Here is a 16,124-nt window from a genome sequence, read left to right as displayed (position 1 = left end):
CGTCCTCTTCTGCCTCGGATCTGGAGATGCTGATAAGAAAGCCTGGTGCCCCTTGCTTTGACATTGGCAGGAGGTTCAAACCATGCAAGCCCCTTCCCACATGAGAGAACTTTCACCCCCAGCTCTACCCCCTAACCACAATAAAAATTCCAAGCCAGTCTCTTTCCCTTCTCTCTCAGGGCATTTTTAGACCATCTTGGGACCCACCCTGCTCTCTGCAGAAAGCCTCATTATATGAGTAATAAACCTTTTCATAGCCTCTTAGTGTGCGTGTGGTGTCATCAGTCTCCACATCCGAAGCAAGTGTTAGGTGGAGACCCAGCCTGCTTCTACAAGGTGCCACATAACAGCTCTTCAGAAAAACAGCCAAAAGTTATAAACGAGTCACAGAAGAGGAAATGTGTCTGATTTAACATGTAGAAGGGGATGTTCAATTTCACTAGTAATTGGGGAAATTCCAATTAAAATAATAAGATGTCATTTTCACCTTTCAGATTGTGAAAAGTAAAAAATAAATATTGAGAACAGGCAAGGGTTAGGGAAACAGTAATTCTACGCTGATGGAAGAATAAACCCATAAAACCCATTGCCATTGAGTTGACTCCAACTCCTAGCAACCCAAACTGCCCCATAGGGTTTCCAGGGAGTGACTGGTGGATTAGAACTGCTGACCTTTTGATTAGCAGCCAAACTCTTAACCGCTACGCCACCAGGGCTCTGATGGAAGAATAGTCAGTTTAATTGGCTGTTGAAATAGCATCTATTTGAAAGGTTTGAATGACTTTTTTTTTTTAATAATTTTTATTGAGCTTTAAGTGAACGTTTACAAAAATCAAGTCTGTCACATATAAGCTTATATACACATTACTACATCCTCCCACTTACTTTCCCCCTAATGAGTCAGCCCGCTTTCTCCTTCCAGTCTCTCCTTTCATGACAATTTTGCCAGTTTCTAACCCTCTCTACCCTCCCATCTCCCCTCCAGACAGGAGATACCAACACAGTCTCAAGTGTCCACCTGATACAAGTAGCTCACTCTTCATCAGCATCTCTCTCCTACCCACTGTCCTGTCCCTTCCACGTCTGATGAGTTGTCTTCGGGGATGGTTCCTGTCCTGGGCCAACAGAAGGTTTGGGGACCATGACCACCAGGATTCCTCTAGTCTCAGTCAGACCATTAAGTCTGGTCTTATTATGAGAATTTGGGGTCTGCATCCCACTGATCTCCTGCTCCCTCAGGGGTTCTCTGTTGTGCTCCCTGTCAGGGCAGTCATCGGTTGTGGCTGGGCACCATCTAGTTCTTCTGATCTCAGGATGATGTAAGTCTCTGGTTCATGTGGCCCTCTCTGTCTCTTGGGCTCATAGATGAATGACTATTTAAATAGCATCTTTTTAAAAGCTTTGGCTCAGCATTTCCACTTAATATCTTTCCTAGAGAAACACTGGTACGTATATACCCAAAAGGCACATGCAACAAAGTTCACTGCAGTCTTGTTTGTACCATCAAGAGATTGGAAAGTATTTGAATGCTTACCACTAGGAGAATGGTTTAAACAGATTATCTTTATTGACGCATGGAATTGTATAAATGAATTAAAAAGAATTACAAGTACTGACAAAGATCTCTAAGACAGTGAATGACTATGCAAGTTGCAGCAAGAATAATGTTTAGAAGGAAACACATCAAACTAATAACTGACTGTAGATAAGGGTAGGAGGTGACCAAGGGAAAATTTCACTTTATTTTGTCTAAATGTTTTATTATTTGGTTTGATTACAAATATGCATTCCTGTATTGTGTAATTAAAACAAATTTGTAAAAAGTAAATGTTTTAAATAATGGTTAGATTCAAAAACCAGCTCACAAAAACATAAAGTAGCTGACCATTTACTATGTTAGATAGAAGACAATGCCATTGAAATGTAAGTAATGCAACAAAATTGAAACAGTATTTTATTTTATGGTTTTATAATTTTATTTTGAAACAATTTCAAACTTAAAAGTTTCAACAATCCTTTGCCATGAGACCAGAAGAAATCGATGGTGCCCAGCTACCACTACTGAACATTTTGATCAAAGATTCTACAGAGGAATCCTGATCAAAAGAGGGAGAAATGCAGAGCAGAATTTCAAATTCTCATGGATTCCAGACCTTCTCGAACTGTGGAAGCTGGATGACCCCTTGAAACTATTGTCCTGAGGTAACCTTTAAACTTTAAACCAAAATATACCCTGAAGTCTTCTTAAAATCAAATGATAGCTTAACTAGTTAAGAATGTCTACTTTGAGCATTGTGCTCTTTCAAGATCTATTAGTATGGGATCAAATAGACAACAGCAACTTGAAAGATTCGACAGGAAACTTATGGGGCAGTAAGTTTATGTTAATGAGGGAGGAACAATTCAGAAGAGGTGAGAATGGCTGCACAGCTCAAAGAATGTAATCAATGTCACTAAATGGTACATGTAGAAACTGTTGAATCGGTGTATGTTTTGCTGTGTATATTCTCAACAACAACAAAATAAATACATTTTTTAAAAGTTTCAACAATAGTACAAAGAATCCCACTCAAGTGGGAAGCCACACTCAAATTTTGCTAATTGCTCCAATCATGTCCTTTATAGCAAAAGACTTGAATCCCAGATCATATCTTGAACCCAGCAGCACTTCTCTCTAGTCTCATTAAGTCTGGAACACCCATCTTTCTTGGTTTTCAAGACCTTGAAAATTTTGAATACTGGGCCGTCATTTCATAGAACGTCGCTCAATTTGACTTTGTCCAAACTGTCCAATATTTTTCCACATGTTAAACCCAGATTAAGCATTTTTGGCAGGAATATCACAGAAGAAATTTTTGTGTTATCATTACATCCTGTCAGGTGGCACGTAACATTAATTTGTCCTGTTCCTGGTGGTGTGTTAATCACTTGATCAAGATGGTGTCTGCCAGGTTCCTCTAGTGTAAAATTGTGTTTCTTCTTTATTATTAATAAGTAGTTTTTGCAAAGATACTTTGAGACTATATAAATATCCTGTTCCTCCATCCCACTTCCATTTCTTGCCCTGCTCCAATGCCTACCTTAATTAGCCCACCATCACCTACCACCAAGAGGCTGCCTCGGCACCCCACTCCAACTCCATCCACCTATGGCCTGGCCCTCTCACTGGCTCCAAGACAGTCTTTGTATGGAGCTGCCATTACCACCCTGCTCAGGCTTGCCAGTGACTTTTAGACAGATTGGAAAGAAGGAAGAGAAGAAAGGAGGGAGGCGGAGGGAGGAAATTCTGAAGGGAAGAAACCGGCATATGGAATTTAAAGGGTCTGGTTGACTCAACAGCAACGGGTTTGGTTTTTGGTTTTGGTCTTTATATTTAAGAGGCCCTGGTGGCGCAGTGGTTAAAGCGCTTGACTGTTAACTGAAAGGTCAGCGGTTCTAAACCACCAGTGGCTCTGTGGGAGAAAGATGTGGAAGTCTGTTCTGTGGAGATTACAGCCTTGGAAGCCCTATGGGGTCTCTATGAGTCTGAATTGACTCGGCAGCAGTGGGTTTGGGTTTTTGGTCTTTATATTTGTTCTTTTAATTGAAAAACATTTTGTTGCCTAGGGTTGGTTGGTTTTTTGTTTTTTAATATGGAACCAAAACTAGGAGGGAAATTGTGGTAGTGGGGGGTAGATTTTTCCTGAGATAATTACCCAGGATTTGGAAGAATAAGGTTAGCTGGTGAAGGCCATAAAGCAGGTAAACATAAAGAAAGCGGAGAGAAGTTAACTATGCTGACGAAAAGCCAGAGGAGCTGGAGTGCACATTCTTTCTGGAAGATTCTTGGAGATGTTGGGTTAGTGAAAGAGCCCCGGTGGTGCAGTAGTTAAGTGTTCAGCTGCTAACCCAAAGGCTGGCAGTTCAAATCCACCAGTCACTGAGCAGGAGAAAGATGTGGCAGTCTGCTTCCATCAAGATTCCAGTTGTCATAGAGCCAATTCTGGCTCATAGTGACACTCTAGGACAGAGCAGAACTGCCCACTAGGGTTTCCAACGGCCAACCTTTTGGTTCACAGTCATAGATCTTAACCACTGTGCCACCACGGCTCCGCCGTAAAGATTACAGCCTTGGAAGCCCTATGGGGCCAGGTCTACTCTGTCCTAGGGCTGCGAGGAGTTGGAATCGACTCTCCACGGACGGCGGTGGGTTTGGGTTTTGGGTTAGTGAATGTTCATCATAACCACTAAGTGGTGGTGTAAGTCCGTCACAGCATAGTCCTGCCTGGACGGAGAGTTAAGACGACCTGAGAAGATCTGAGGAAGTGAAATCTGTATGTTCAATTTGTAGGGACATCTTATTTAACCTCAACTTCTTATGCAAAACTCTCACCGAATGTATTTTTGTTTTTCACCAAAGGTGAAAATCAATCAACATCCTTAAAAGTTGTCTTCAAAGTTTTTTAATAAGAAATTGTCCAGACCCCCAATTTGATGGAAATTTTGAATGGCTCAATATTTCTGGCCTTTTAGATTAACACAGTCTAGTAAAATCTAAAGGAGCTCTGGTGGTGCAATGGCAAGAGCTCTGCTGCTAACAGAAAGGTCGATGGTTCGAACCCACCAGCAACTCCGTGGGAGGAAAGACTTGGGAAACCCCATGGGGCAGTTCTACTCTGTCCTATAGGGTCACTTTGAGTCAGAATTGACTCAATGGCACTCCACAGTAAAATCTATGAGTTTTGGGAAATGTTTTTAGGATTTTTTTTTTTTTTAGTTCAAATAAATATGCTGTACATTGCTCCCCCAACCCACCCCCACCTTTTAAAAATAATCACACTTTGAAAAATCATGCTTCTCAGTGCTGCCGAGGGTCTTGCCTCTGTCCACATTTAATCTTGACAAAAATCCTCAGTAGTGCATGACATCATGACATAAGAGAGCATCTATGTACAAACATATACAATTTTATTGATATTTCTACAGACTACAAGAATTTTGTTAAGTATAGTCACAATTGCTGAGTGCAACAGAAAAATAGTAATTTGTCATTTTCTGAAAAGATGCAAAAATTCTGAAGATGAAAGAAAGGTACATCAATGATGTCATCTGTTTCTTATTTCCTAGAATAAAACATCACATAGTTAAGTACTAAAAATTATAAGTTATTAGAGATTTTGATCCTGTGTACAATTGTCTAAAACCACAAACTAGTTTATATTCTGGCTTTGTAGGTGAGAAAGGTGGGCCATTACCAGAAGGGAAGCAGTAGGAGAGGAGACAGCTCTTTGAATTGTTTTCTCATTGTGTATTATAGCCTTTGATAGACTCTCCCCTTTCGGTGGTGTAAGCACTCTTTTAGGACACTCAAGGTTAGACAGTGAGTTACAGGCATTCTTTTCCCTTTAAACACATGTCCAGTAACTAAAAAAGTAAATCCAAGTGGCCTTGGGAGCTAAGACAACAATCAAAAATGAAGAGTTGCTCTCCCTTCTTGCTAAGAACAAGTCCAATAAGATACACCTGTATCAGAACAGGTAGCTGGTACCCATGTCTCCTCCCGAAGAAGAATGAATAATACATTTGGACCCGATTTAGTAAATGGTTGTTTTGAGAATTACAACTGTCCCACTATTGAGAATCCCACTTAGCTTTACATGTTGCTGAATTTATTGAGATATTTCTGGTATCTTGGGATATCACATATATAACCCAATCAAGAACCTTGACGTTTGAATTGGAATAATTAATGGGCTAGTGACCTAGGAGAAGACTGCAAAGACAGAGTTATTGAGTTAATGTATCACTGCCTGGTCAGAAACTTGCACACACTTTTGCCCTATGTGAGACACAGAGTGACTATCAAACCAGCCAAGACTCTGTCTCCTACATCTTGCCTTCCTGACCCCCGAGAAGTGGGGCTGGGGCACCAGCCAACGTAGACAAAAGAGGCTTTTTTAGTTGGCCATAAAGCAGTGGTTATCAACCTGGGCTGGACTGGAACCACAGTGGGGACTTAAAAAAATACTGACGTCTTGTTTTTACCACAAGGGATTTTGATATAATTGGGAATTTTAAAACTCCTCAGGTCAGTATGGCCAAGGTTGAGAATCACTCCTCTAGATAAAAATACAAATAAAGGCAACCACCCGTGCTTCTAGTTCCTTATCAATGCCTCTTCCACTTCACTCTGTCTGCCTCCCAAGTCCCTCTCCACCCTAACCCTCATGTACCAAACTGACACTTACTTTGCCTTTCCCAAGTCAGACCTTACCTTTTGCATCTCATCCTTTCAGAGCTGTGTTCTCTGCAAATATACACACTAAACTTGCTATGCCAACACCCATACTCCCTGGAATGGTATATACTGGAGATAATGCTCAACTCAAGTACCTGACTTACTGGCAAGCATTTCTGGACCTGAGGCAGTGTGTGTATGTAATAGTACCTAACCCAAAATGTGGCTGGGCTACAGAACACAGAAGTGAAGAAGCTGTGAAGGCTACCACGTGTCTCCTGACACAAAGAGCAAGACCTGATATAAATGCCTCAACTCTATTTGGCATTGCCCTCTCTGATCCAACGCGCCCTCTCTGATCGTGTTCTTTGTTCCCACGAGGGCAGGCTGTAATCACAGATATATTCCTGGGTTCTCCCAGTGATCCTAAGCCAAGTTTCTAGCTTACTTTTCCAGACCTGCTTTATTTTTCCCTTCTGCCCAAATTATAACCAAGTATCTCAAGGAACCTATCTTAATCTTCAACTCCCCTTAAGCTTAATCTTATTTTTTTTTTCTCTCTCTTAAAGCCATGGTGATTCCTTCAAGTAGAGAACAGCTGGTATCTTTAAAACTGGACATATGGGTCACATAAAAAAGGACTCCAACAGTAGACTTTTCTCAAAATCCCTTTAAAAATTTGAGAGATGGAGACCTGGATTTTGATTTATTAACTTGAGAATCACTCAAAGACTATATAAGAGATTTGAAAAATTGTCCTGATGACTGAATTACTGGAAAACATCTCAGTTCTGTCACCAACCTTATCAAGTTGCAGTCAGACAATGGCCCTGGTGGTGATCGGGGCAGTAAGTTCTAGGCTCAATGAACTGTGTGAAGTAAAAAGTCAGTATCACTGCTTTTGTGGGGGATTAAAGTAAACGATAAATCAGTCATCCCCTTCCTCAAGATTAATGGATGGTCTCATGGTAGGGATTATTGCTCACGTGATTAGAACCAGGACTGCAAGTATTTCTAGCTTCTCATTGATGAATGGAACAAAAAGGTCCATATTCTATTGGGACACTAAGCTTATTTCTTGAGGAAGTCATACGGAGATAAGGTCCACTTGTTGACACTGTGGAGCCCTGGTGGCATAGGTGCTAACTTGGCTGCTAACTAAAAGGTCGGCAGTTCAAATCCACCAGGTGCTCCTTGGAAACCCTGTGGGACAGTTCTACTCAGTCCTACAGGGTTGCTTTGAATCTGAATTGACTCGACGGCAACAGGTTTTTGGTTTGATTGACACTGTGGTTTGCAGGCCTTATCTTCTCATGACACCTTAGGAGATTCAAAGTAATGTTGATGAAAACTAAGCCTCAGAGTCATTTTCTCTCTCACTGTCCAGGTTACTAGGAGTATTTTTCTTGTATTTCAAGATAGGGGGAAGACATTTAGCTAGTAGACGTGAAGAACAAAGATGGGAAGAATTACATGGATTAACAGTACTTCATTTTCCAAAGATGATGATGATGGTGGTGGTGGTGATGATGACGGTGATGGGCTGCATGTGTTGTTTGTGTGTATATGCTAAGTAGTGAAACAGAATGGAGATGTTCAAAGAGAAAAAGCACATCCACATTAGATTCTTGTTATTGCTATCTCTTTGAATTATAAAAATAATTTTGATACAGTAAAACCTCATTAATTTGGATTCCATTAATCAGGAGTTTATGGGATGAAGTTACCCTTACGTTAAGAAAGAGGGTTTATAAAAACAATTTTGAGATACATATTTAAACTACTTAAAAATGACCTATTCTTTTCAAGCATGTCAGAAGCACCTTTTTACTTTCAATTGATGTGCTAATTTTAAACACTTGAGCTATTCATTGAAGCCAGAACTTTAAGCATTTCTACTGTGAAATACTATATTGTCCTTTTTGGTATTTTCTCTGTATGCTTTAAAATATTCTGTCATTGTTATTTTTCACTGATTCATATAGGCTTTCTCCAAAATTATATTTTATTGCATATGAACCACACATGTAATTTTTGGGTGTAACTATTTATCTTGATAAGACACTGTGTATGTCTGATGTGTGCTTTTATACAAGGCATATATGACATATTCACACTTAATCTGTCTCCTAAGAGATGCAGAACAGTGTCTTTCAACGGCACAAATTTGGCAATACTGGGACATTTTTGATTGTCACTACTCGGGGGTACTGCTGGCATTTTTAGTGGACAGAGGCCAAGGATGTTGCTAAACATCCTACAGTGCACAGGACAGTCCTCACAACAAAGAGTTTTCTGTCAATAATGCTGCTGTTGAGAAACCCTGATGTCAAACAAGTTAAATCAACTCTTACACGGGGGCTTTACAGATATTCATCGAATTTGATGCCACTTCAGATGGAATTTTATTATTCTTAAAATCAACTAATATTTCACTCTTTTAGTTTTTTTAAATATACAAATGATAACATATTTGTTCAGAAAAGTTGGAAAACCGGGTCCTTTGGTACAGACAGTGCAATTCAGCTGCCAATGTTTTCTAAATCTTGGTTTCAAGTTTCCTTACTATTTTTACCATACAATTTTATGCGTCATGTCTGTATTCCCAAGTCAGGCTCTTACCCTAAAGCTGTTCACAGGAGCCTGGGGAGGTTCCTGGAGAGGCTCTTTTAAGAAATCAGAATTCAAGGACTCTGGGAAATGCTATCCTGGCATACACTTTCTGGCTCCTTCAATCATCTTTACTCTTCTCAAAATTACAAAGAACATTGTAAAGGGTGCACCATTTCAAAAAATTCACTAAAGAAACAAACAAATACTATTTTTGGCTATTAAGATAATCTGGATTTCAGAAAAATGGTGAATTCTTAAGAAACGTAAATGTAAATCCAGTAATACCTCGATTAACCAAAATTCACGAAGCAAAAGCCCTTAATTTAAAAAAACCTAAGACTCATTTTGAAGGAAGAGAATACTGCAGGCTGGGTCTTGCCTACATTCACTCCTGTGACTTGACTTCCACAATCATGTTAACCACAGCAGGTGTCTTCACTTTGTTTTACCTTTAGTGCTTCCCTGTTGTTTGTTTTGCCTTTTCCCTGTTGAGTTATGATAGATATTTTTATCATGTTACATACATATTCTCTTATTCCATTTTAAAGAGTTTTTAATAAGGAATAGGTATTTGGCATCTGTTGACATAATCCCATGGCTTTTATTATTTAGCCTAACGAGTGGTAAAATAATTGATTTTGTGCCATTAAAATTCCCATGTATTTCTGTTGTCCATAATGATGACTGAGGCCATGACAGCTAAACACAGCACGACATTTTATAAAGGTTTTCAATACCAAGTATTGAACTGAAAAGTATTTTCTAATGAAAGCCCTTGTTAATCAGAAATGTAATGAGTCAGAATTCCCTTCCCAAAACATTAACCGAGGTTTTACTGAATCCCTCTAAAAAGCATGGCCAGCTCGGTCTGTGAGTGTCAGGCTGCCAGAAGCACCTTCGGATTGAAGGCTCCACCGGTTCCGAACAGTAATATACTGTGTAACTGGCAGACAAGGATACAAATGGAGTTTTAAGAACATATCACTTTTGAAACTGAAACTAGGGTGTGTGAGATTTCACTTTTTGTGAAATCACTTCTCAAAACAAACTGCATTGTTTCTATCATCTAGTTTCCCCAAGCCTCTGGTCGATTCCCCTGCAGAGCACAAGTCAGGCTGAAAAAATGCTTTGAGGTGACCCAAACCTGCATGGTTTGTGACTTAAAATAGCAATCCATTTTGAAGGTGATAAAAATGAAAATAATTGTGTTGGGAATGATTTAGTATACTGGCAATACTTGGTTATGACTGAGGACCGTGACTGATGTAAAATATTCTGGAGAGAGAAAAACCTGAACTAGACTCCTGTCATAAGATCAGTAACGCCTTAGTCTTCTGTACAAGGAAAGTTATGGATGAGAGGAAAACTCTGGGCTTTGTTCTGTTTTCTTTTTCAGTTGGGAATGGCAAATATACTTGAAATGCACTGATATCTTCTAATGCATATTTTTAAATTGTAGGTTTACCCCAATTTGTAAAAACAGTTTGCCATAAATCTTTTTTTCTTCTGTCGCAACATGCTTTTTTTCTTTTCCTCTTAAGATGTTAATTTATCATGCAAAGATTTTTTTTTCATTAAGTGCGTTAATGCTTTTGTTTGTACAGGATTTTTTTTCAAACTGGGACTCCCCATAGTTCCTAAATGTAAATCCTTAGCAACCAGCATGCCAAGACGACGGCTCCATTCACGTGGGAAACGGCAAACTCCGCCGTATCTCGGGATTTTAACCAGGGTTCCAGCCTTTGGGTTGTACCGTGTCTCTGATACGTCTCCCTCATGATAACTTCAGATGGACTGTGATGAAACGTTTTGTAGAAGAAACTGGCTTCTAGCAGTTGAATGGTGATGCTGGGACTAAATCTGGTTTCCCTGAATAATGGTTTCTCAAAGCAGTCGCAGCTTCTTTAGAAGTTTAGAATTGGTACCATTTCTTATCCTTATATTTGAGCATTAACTGCAAAGAAAAAGAAAACGTCATCATAAGGTGTTTAAATAATCTTTAAGCCTGTTAAAGCAAATCCATACTGAGCTGATCATGTGTATCCAGCTAAATTTCAAAACTTATAAAATTGTATGGCTTCCATTATTCTCTGGAATAAAGTGCCTATGAGAAAGAGAAAAAAACAGCCAAGCTGTAAAGACTGAAACAAAATGACTTTTAATGACTGAGACAAAATGGAGTGTGTGGATCCCAGCCCACACTGGCCTTCACACCTTCTTGGGACGATCACATAGGCTACCTTACATATCTCTTAAGCAGCTGATGCACAATACAGATTTAATGTATCAGAATCACTAGATAATTTTCATTTAAATTATCCCCTAAGATAAAGAAGTATCATCACAGCGACCCTATAAGACAGAACAGAACTGCCCCGTAGGGTTTCCAAGGAGCGGCTGGTAGATTCAAACTGCAGAACTTTTGGTTAGCAGTCCTAGCTCCTAACCACTGCACCACCAGGGCTCCCTCAATATATTACAGTACTTAAAAATGTAATATAAATGTTTAAGTAAAGTTACTATCATATGGAGGCGCCTGTATTCACTTAGGTAACTTACCTCATGTGCATGTTTGGAAAACGCTTCTGCGCTGGTCATCATGCCGGCGGTTTTCTCCTCCAGCTCCCCGAGCCTCTGTCCCCTCTCATCCAGCGCGATCCGTGCACGGGTCAGCTCTCCCAGCACCCCCCCAGCGGCGCCTTTCACCCCTTCTATCCCACCTGGTCCAGGGATGTGCTGCGCAAGGCTCCGGGATGCTCTTCCGGCGGAAGCTTCCCCAACTGAGAATTCGAGCCACAGCAATTTAAAATATTTTGTCAGAAATTCCCACAATCATTCAAGTACGTCACCAAAACAAAGTATATTAAATTCTTCTGTCATAATTCTCATTAAAAGAGAGACATATTTGGTCCCAGCATATATGTGTTTAGAGTTGTTAGCACTTAACCCAAGAAAAATGCCTAAGAAAGAGACTGTGAGAGACATTGTTACCCATACCTGATAGGACTTTTTGGGGTTTTTTATGGGTTACATATAGTATGGTGTAATTGCACATTATATATGACCTCATCCAAACCAAAAACCAAACCAGACTCGTAGCCTTCAAGTCTATCCTTACTCCTGGTGACCCCCTGTGTCGCAGGGTAGAACTGTGCTCCATAGGGTTTTCAAGGCTGTGAACTTTCAGAAGCAAATCACCAGGACTTTATTCCGAGAGGCCTCTGGGTGAGTTTGACCATCAACTTTTTGGTTAACCGGTGAGTACTTAGCCATTTGTGCCATCGGGACTCCCACGCGGCCTCGTATGTAACCTGTGTTAGTGTCTATTCTAACCTACGTCCTGATCTTTTGCTTAAGTTTCTTCCCAGATCTTTGTTCCAACCTTTCTCTGTTCATCTTAATATTTGGTCTTCGTAGGCTTCAGTTTTTTCAATTTTTTTTTTCTTTTTAAAAAAATTTCTTCTCTCTCTCTGTGTATGTAAATATTGAAGAATGGGGTATATGCAAGATGTATATGCCACATATGCATGTGTTAAAATTGTGTATTTTATACAAGATTAAAAACTTCTCCACTTATAAAGCTCAGTCTCATTTAATTTTAATGAAGTAAAAAAAATTATTGTAAAAAAGTTGACTTGGCAGAAATTAAGTGAGCGTTCCCAAGGACGTAACATTAGGGATGGAACCTAGATTTTTTCCCGTAATAGTTTTATTGAGATATAATTCACATACCATACAATTCACCCTTTTAAAGTATACCTTTTAGTGGTTTTTACTGAATTCAGAGTAGTACAACCATCGCCACTATCTAATTTTAGAACATTTTCATCACCCCAGGAAGAAACCCCGTATCTATTAGCAGTCATTCCCTATTTCCTCCAGCTCCTGACAACCACTAATCTACTGCCCATCTCTATGGGTTTGCTATTCTAGATATTTCATATAAGTGGGATCATATACTATATGGCTCTCTGTGCCTGGATTCTTTCACTTAGCATAAGGTTTTTAAGGTTCAGCCATGTCGCAGTTTGTATCAGACGTCTTTTCTTTGTATGGCCAAATAATACTCCACGGTATGGAGGCACCTAGATCTTTCACATAGTTAAAAGTTCAAGAGAAAAGGAGCTGTGATCTTCAGGACCGAGTGGTGGTGGAAGATCCAGGAAAATACATTCTTCTCTTCTCTCTGAAAACGTTACCTAGTATCTCACTACTGCTTTTTCATTATTGTTAACCAGCGTCTCACTGGTAGAACTTTAGAGTAATTTATTTTGTAGCGTTGATAAGCCTTGTATTCTGAATAAAGAATCCGTCTTCTAGCAATGGTTAAAGGCAAGCAGATTCAAACTTTTTTTAGGCTTTAATAACTGAACATTATCGCCCTTCCCTGAAGGTCCGATCTACCTGCATGTGACACATTTATCAGCTTGCTCACTGTCTGTATGAGTTACATGTCCCTTTTTTGTTAACTATTTCCTAATACGAAGCAACCAATTTTATTCACATTTGGTAAGCAGGAATGATTTTCGTGGTGTAAAGGAAGACAGATAATCAAAGTTTAAGGTAAAAGCAGTAAGAACCTAGTGTAGAATCTGAGATCACGTGTCACACTGTTACACAGAGAGAGAGAGAGAGCACAACAGGTCTTCTATTTTGTGATACTTTTTTATAACCAGGAGTTTACTCACAGAGTTCTTCTCTGTCAAATGTCTGTCCACTTCCACCAAACAGTCCCTTGAGAAAGCCTCTGTTTTGAGCTTCTGGTGTCTCTATGGGAGTGAACAAATCTCCTAGCATGTCCTGTACCAAATTTAAAGTGAAACACAATGAAAAATAAATAAATGAAAAGGTAACACTGTAGCACGTCAGAGCACTTCAGAGGACAGTCAGCTTTGCATGTACTGCCCCGGTGATCTCTGCTCCCAGTCCTGCCTCTGGCTGTTCTTCACCGTCTCCTTTTACCTCCCTTCTTGGATAACTAACATTCTCCCCTCTATAATTCGGAGACATGGGAAGCTGATACGTTGGCTCTAGCATTAATTTCCACCTACGTTCAGTGATTACCAATCTAGACTTCTCATCCTTTTTCAGTAGCATTGTCTCCTTTCTAGCTGGTTTCCTTCCCTAAAGCAAGCGGGCACTACTTATGAAACAGAAAGCCCTTGAGGGTATGTAGAAGCAGCTTGGATCTATTCTATCAAGTACAAAATTATGAAATGGCCCAAGGTAATTTAAATGATTCAATATAGGCAGAAACTGCATGGTGGGGAGCCACTGTTCTCAATATTTGGTGTGCCTGAGAATGGCTGTATCCCCCCACACCCTAAATCAGATCTACACATGTATGCTCTGGTTACACAGGTGTGCTCTCGTTACCTGTATTTTTATCTTGGTTTCCAGCTCTTTCTAAAGCTGACCAAGGTATGAGAACCACTGGAATGGGAAAAGGTATGGGAGAGAGAACTTCTACCAAGAATCAGGAGATGTGTGATCTCTATCAGCTTGTCTATGAACTTGCAGTGTGACCTGACTTCCTCTCCCCTCAGCTCCCTTCACCAGACCTGCGCTCCTCCTCCTGAATTCCTTACCTTTGGAAATGCCCCCCACCCGTTTAGTTCCCCAAGCCAGAAATGGAGGACTAACTATCGATTCTTTTCGTTCCCTCCCTCCCTCTCCATCTCCCCCAAATCCGAATGAGCACACTTTCTTTATAGCGACTGAATCGGCTAACCTTTCTCCACCCTCACTGCTGGCTCCTCTATTTCAAACTACCGTTACTTTTTACCTTAATTTAAAAAAAAAAAAAAAAAAAAAGCCTCCTAATTATTCTTCCTACCTTCAGTCTTGCTTCCTTAGAAACCAGATGCCATACTGCAGCCAGGTGATTGGTTTCAACAAACAAATCCACTCAAACTTTCCAGTGACTTCCTCTGCCCTTGGGATAAATGCCAGATTCCTTAAGGGTCATCAAGGCGCCTCGAGGTCCTTCTTGACTAATTCTCCAGCACCGCCGCCCCTCCACTCTTCCCACTTGGCCACCTCTGCCCTTTCTAGGCAGTTTCCTGAACCCCAGGGTTTCCTCACGCCTCAGAGCTAGGCTGCTAACCCAAAGGTCGGCAGTTCAGATCCACCAGCCACTCCTTGGAAACCCTGTGGAGCAGCTCTACAATGTCCTATAGGGTCGCTATGCGTCGGAATCGACTTGACAGCACCTAACAACGACAACTGCTTCAGTCTAGAATATCTTTACTTTTTCCATCTTCAGCCATCCAAACACCTGAATAACTTTTACTTCCCTTCAGAAGTCACCTGTGCCCACACTCTTCTCTAACTATCCTCTCCCTGCCCTATTACCCGGGTGCTCCCTTCATTGTCTCTGCAGCACTGATGCAGCCACACATATCATTTTCCATATATCATTGTGGTTGTCTGTTTGCTTATCTCTCCCTCCACGCTAGCAGGTTGGGATTTGTATCTTATTATTGTATTCTTAGCCAGGTACCAGGCTTACAGGAAAAAACCTAACAAATACTTGTTGAATAATTTATTAAAAAAAAAAAAAAAAGGCTAGTATGTTCCAGGTACTTTGCTCAGCGGTTTATATGAATTCTTATTTAATACTGTGCTCAGTGCTTTATATGAATTCTTATTTAATACTGTGCTCAGTGCTTTATATGAATTCTTATTTAATTCTCACAGCAGTGCTCCCAGGTGGAGCATCCAGTAGGTTAAGTAACAGGCCCAGAGTCACCTGGATGGGGGCGAGGGGCAAAATACAACTCAAATAGTTTAGAGCTTACACTTTTAACTCCTGCATTATAATGAATGGGTTTTAGTTTTCTTATTTGGAAAATAAGGGGGTTGAACTAGATAAATCTCAAAGATACTCTTTAAAACTATTATGACCATTCTCAGTTTCCCAAGATGACATAGGCTTTTACACCCATCCTGACTGTAGGCTGTGCTCACTGCTGTGATCCAAGATAAATGCCAAATTGTACACCCCAGGATATATATTTATTTTGCAGGACCCTTAACTGAAATTAGGATTTCTTAAAAAAAAAAAAAAATCCATGAACTCCCCTGAACTGCACGCAAATTTTTCTAAGAGTTTATACCTTTTATAATAGTCTCTATGGGCAAAAAACAAACAATAAAGATTAACTATTAATATGGATGATCTTCACATTATCCCTTCTTTCTTTTTTCCTTTTTCTCTGTATACCTGGTACCACACTAGAAATTTGATAAGGGCACAATGAAGAAAGACTACATTCAAAACATATTCCAGGAG

The 16,124-nt window shown here is 40.0% G+C and overlaps 1 protein-coding gene across 4 annotated transcripts in view; it reads right to left on the bottom strand.

The window, feature by feature from the left end:
• Positions 1 to 8,213: 8,213 nt before the first annotated feature.
• The window catches only part of STXBP5L (syntaxin binding protein 5L), a 379,510-nt gene continuing 371,599 nt past the window's right edge, over positions 8,214 to 16,124 (bottom strand). For all 4 annotated transcript variants that reach the window (XM_049877576.1, XM_049877583.1, XM_049877594.1 and 1 more), the window contains 3 exons: positions 13,519 to 13,630; positions 11,390 to 11,610; positions 8,214 to 10,784 (listed from right to left, as the gene is read on the bottom strand). In XM_049877576.1, coding sequence (XP_049733533.1) covers positions 10,743 to 10,784; positions 11,390 to 11,610; positions 13,519 to 13,630 — 375 coding nt within the window. In that variant the 3' untranslated portion in view covers positions 8,214 to 10,742. The remainder of the gene's footprint in view (positions 10,785 to 11,389; positions 11,611 to 13,518; positions 13,631 to 16,124) is intronic.

This window comes from Elephas maximus, chromosome 1 (assembly GCF_024166365.1).
Source record: "Elephas maximus indicus isolate mEleMax1 chromosome 1, mEleMax1 primary haplotype, whole genome shotgun sequence".
Lineage (NCBI taxonomy): Eukaryota > Metazoa > Chordata > Mammalia > Proboscidea > Elephantidae > Elephas > Elephas maximus.
The sequence above is the reverse complement of the archived record's forward strand: the minus strand, read 5'-3'. Positions and strand labels throughout refer to the sequence as shown.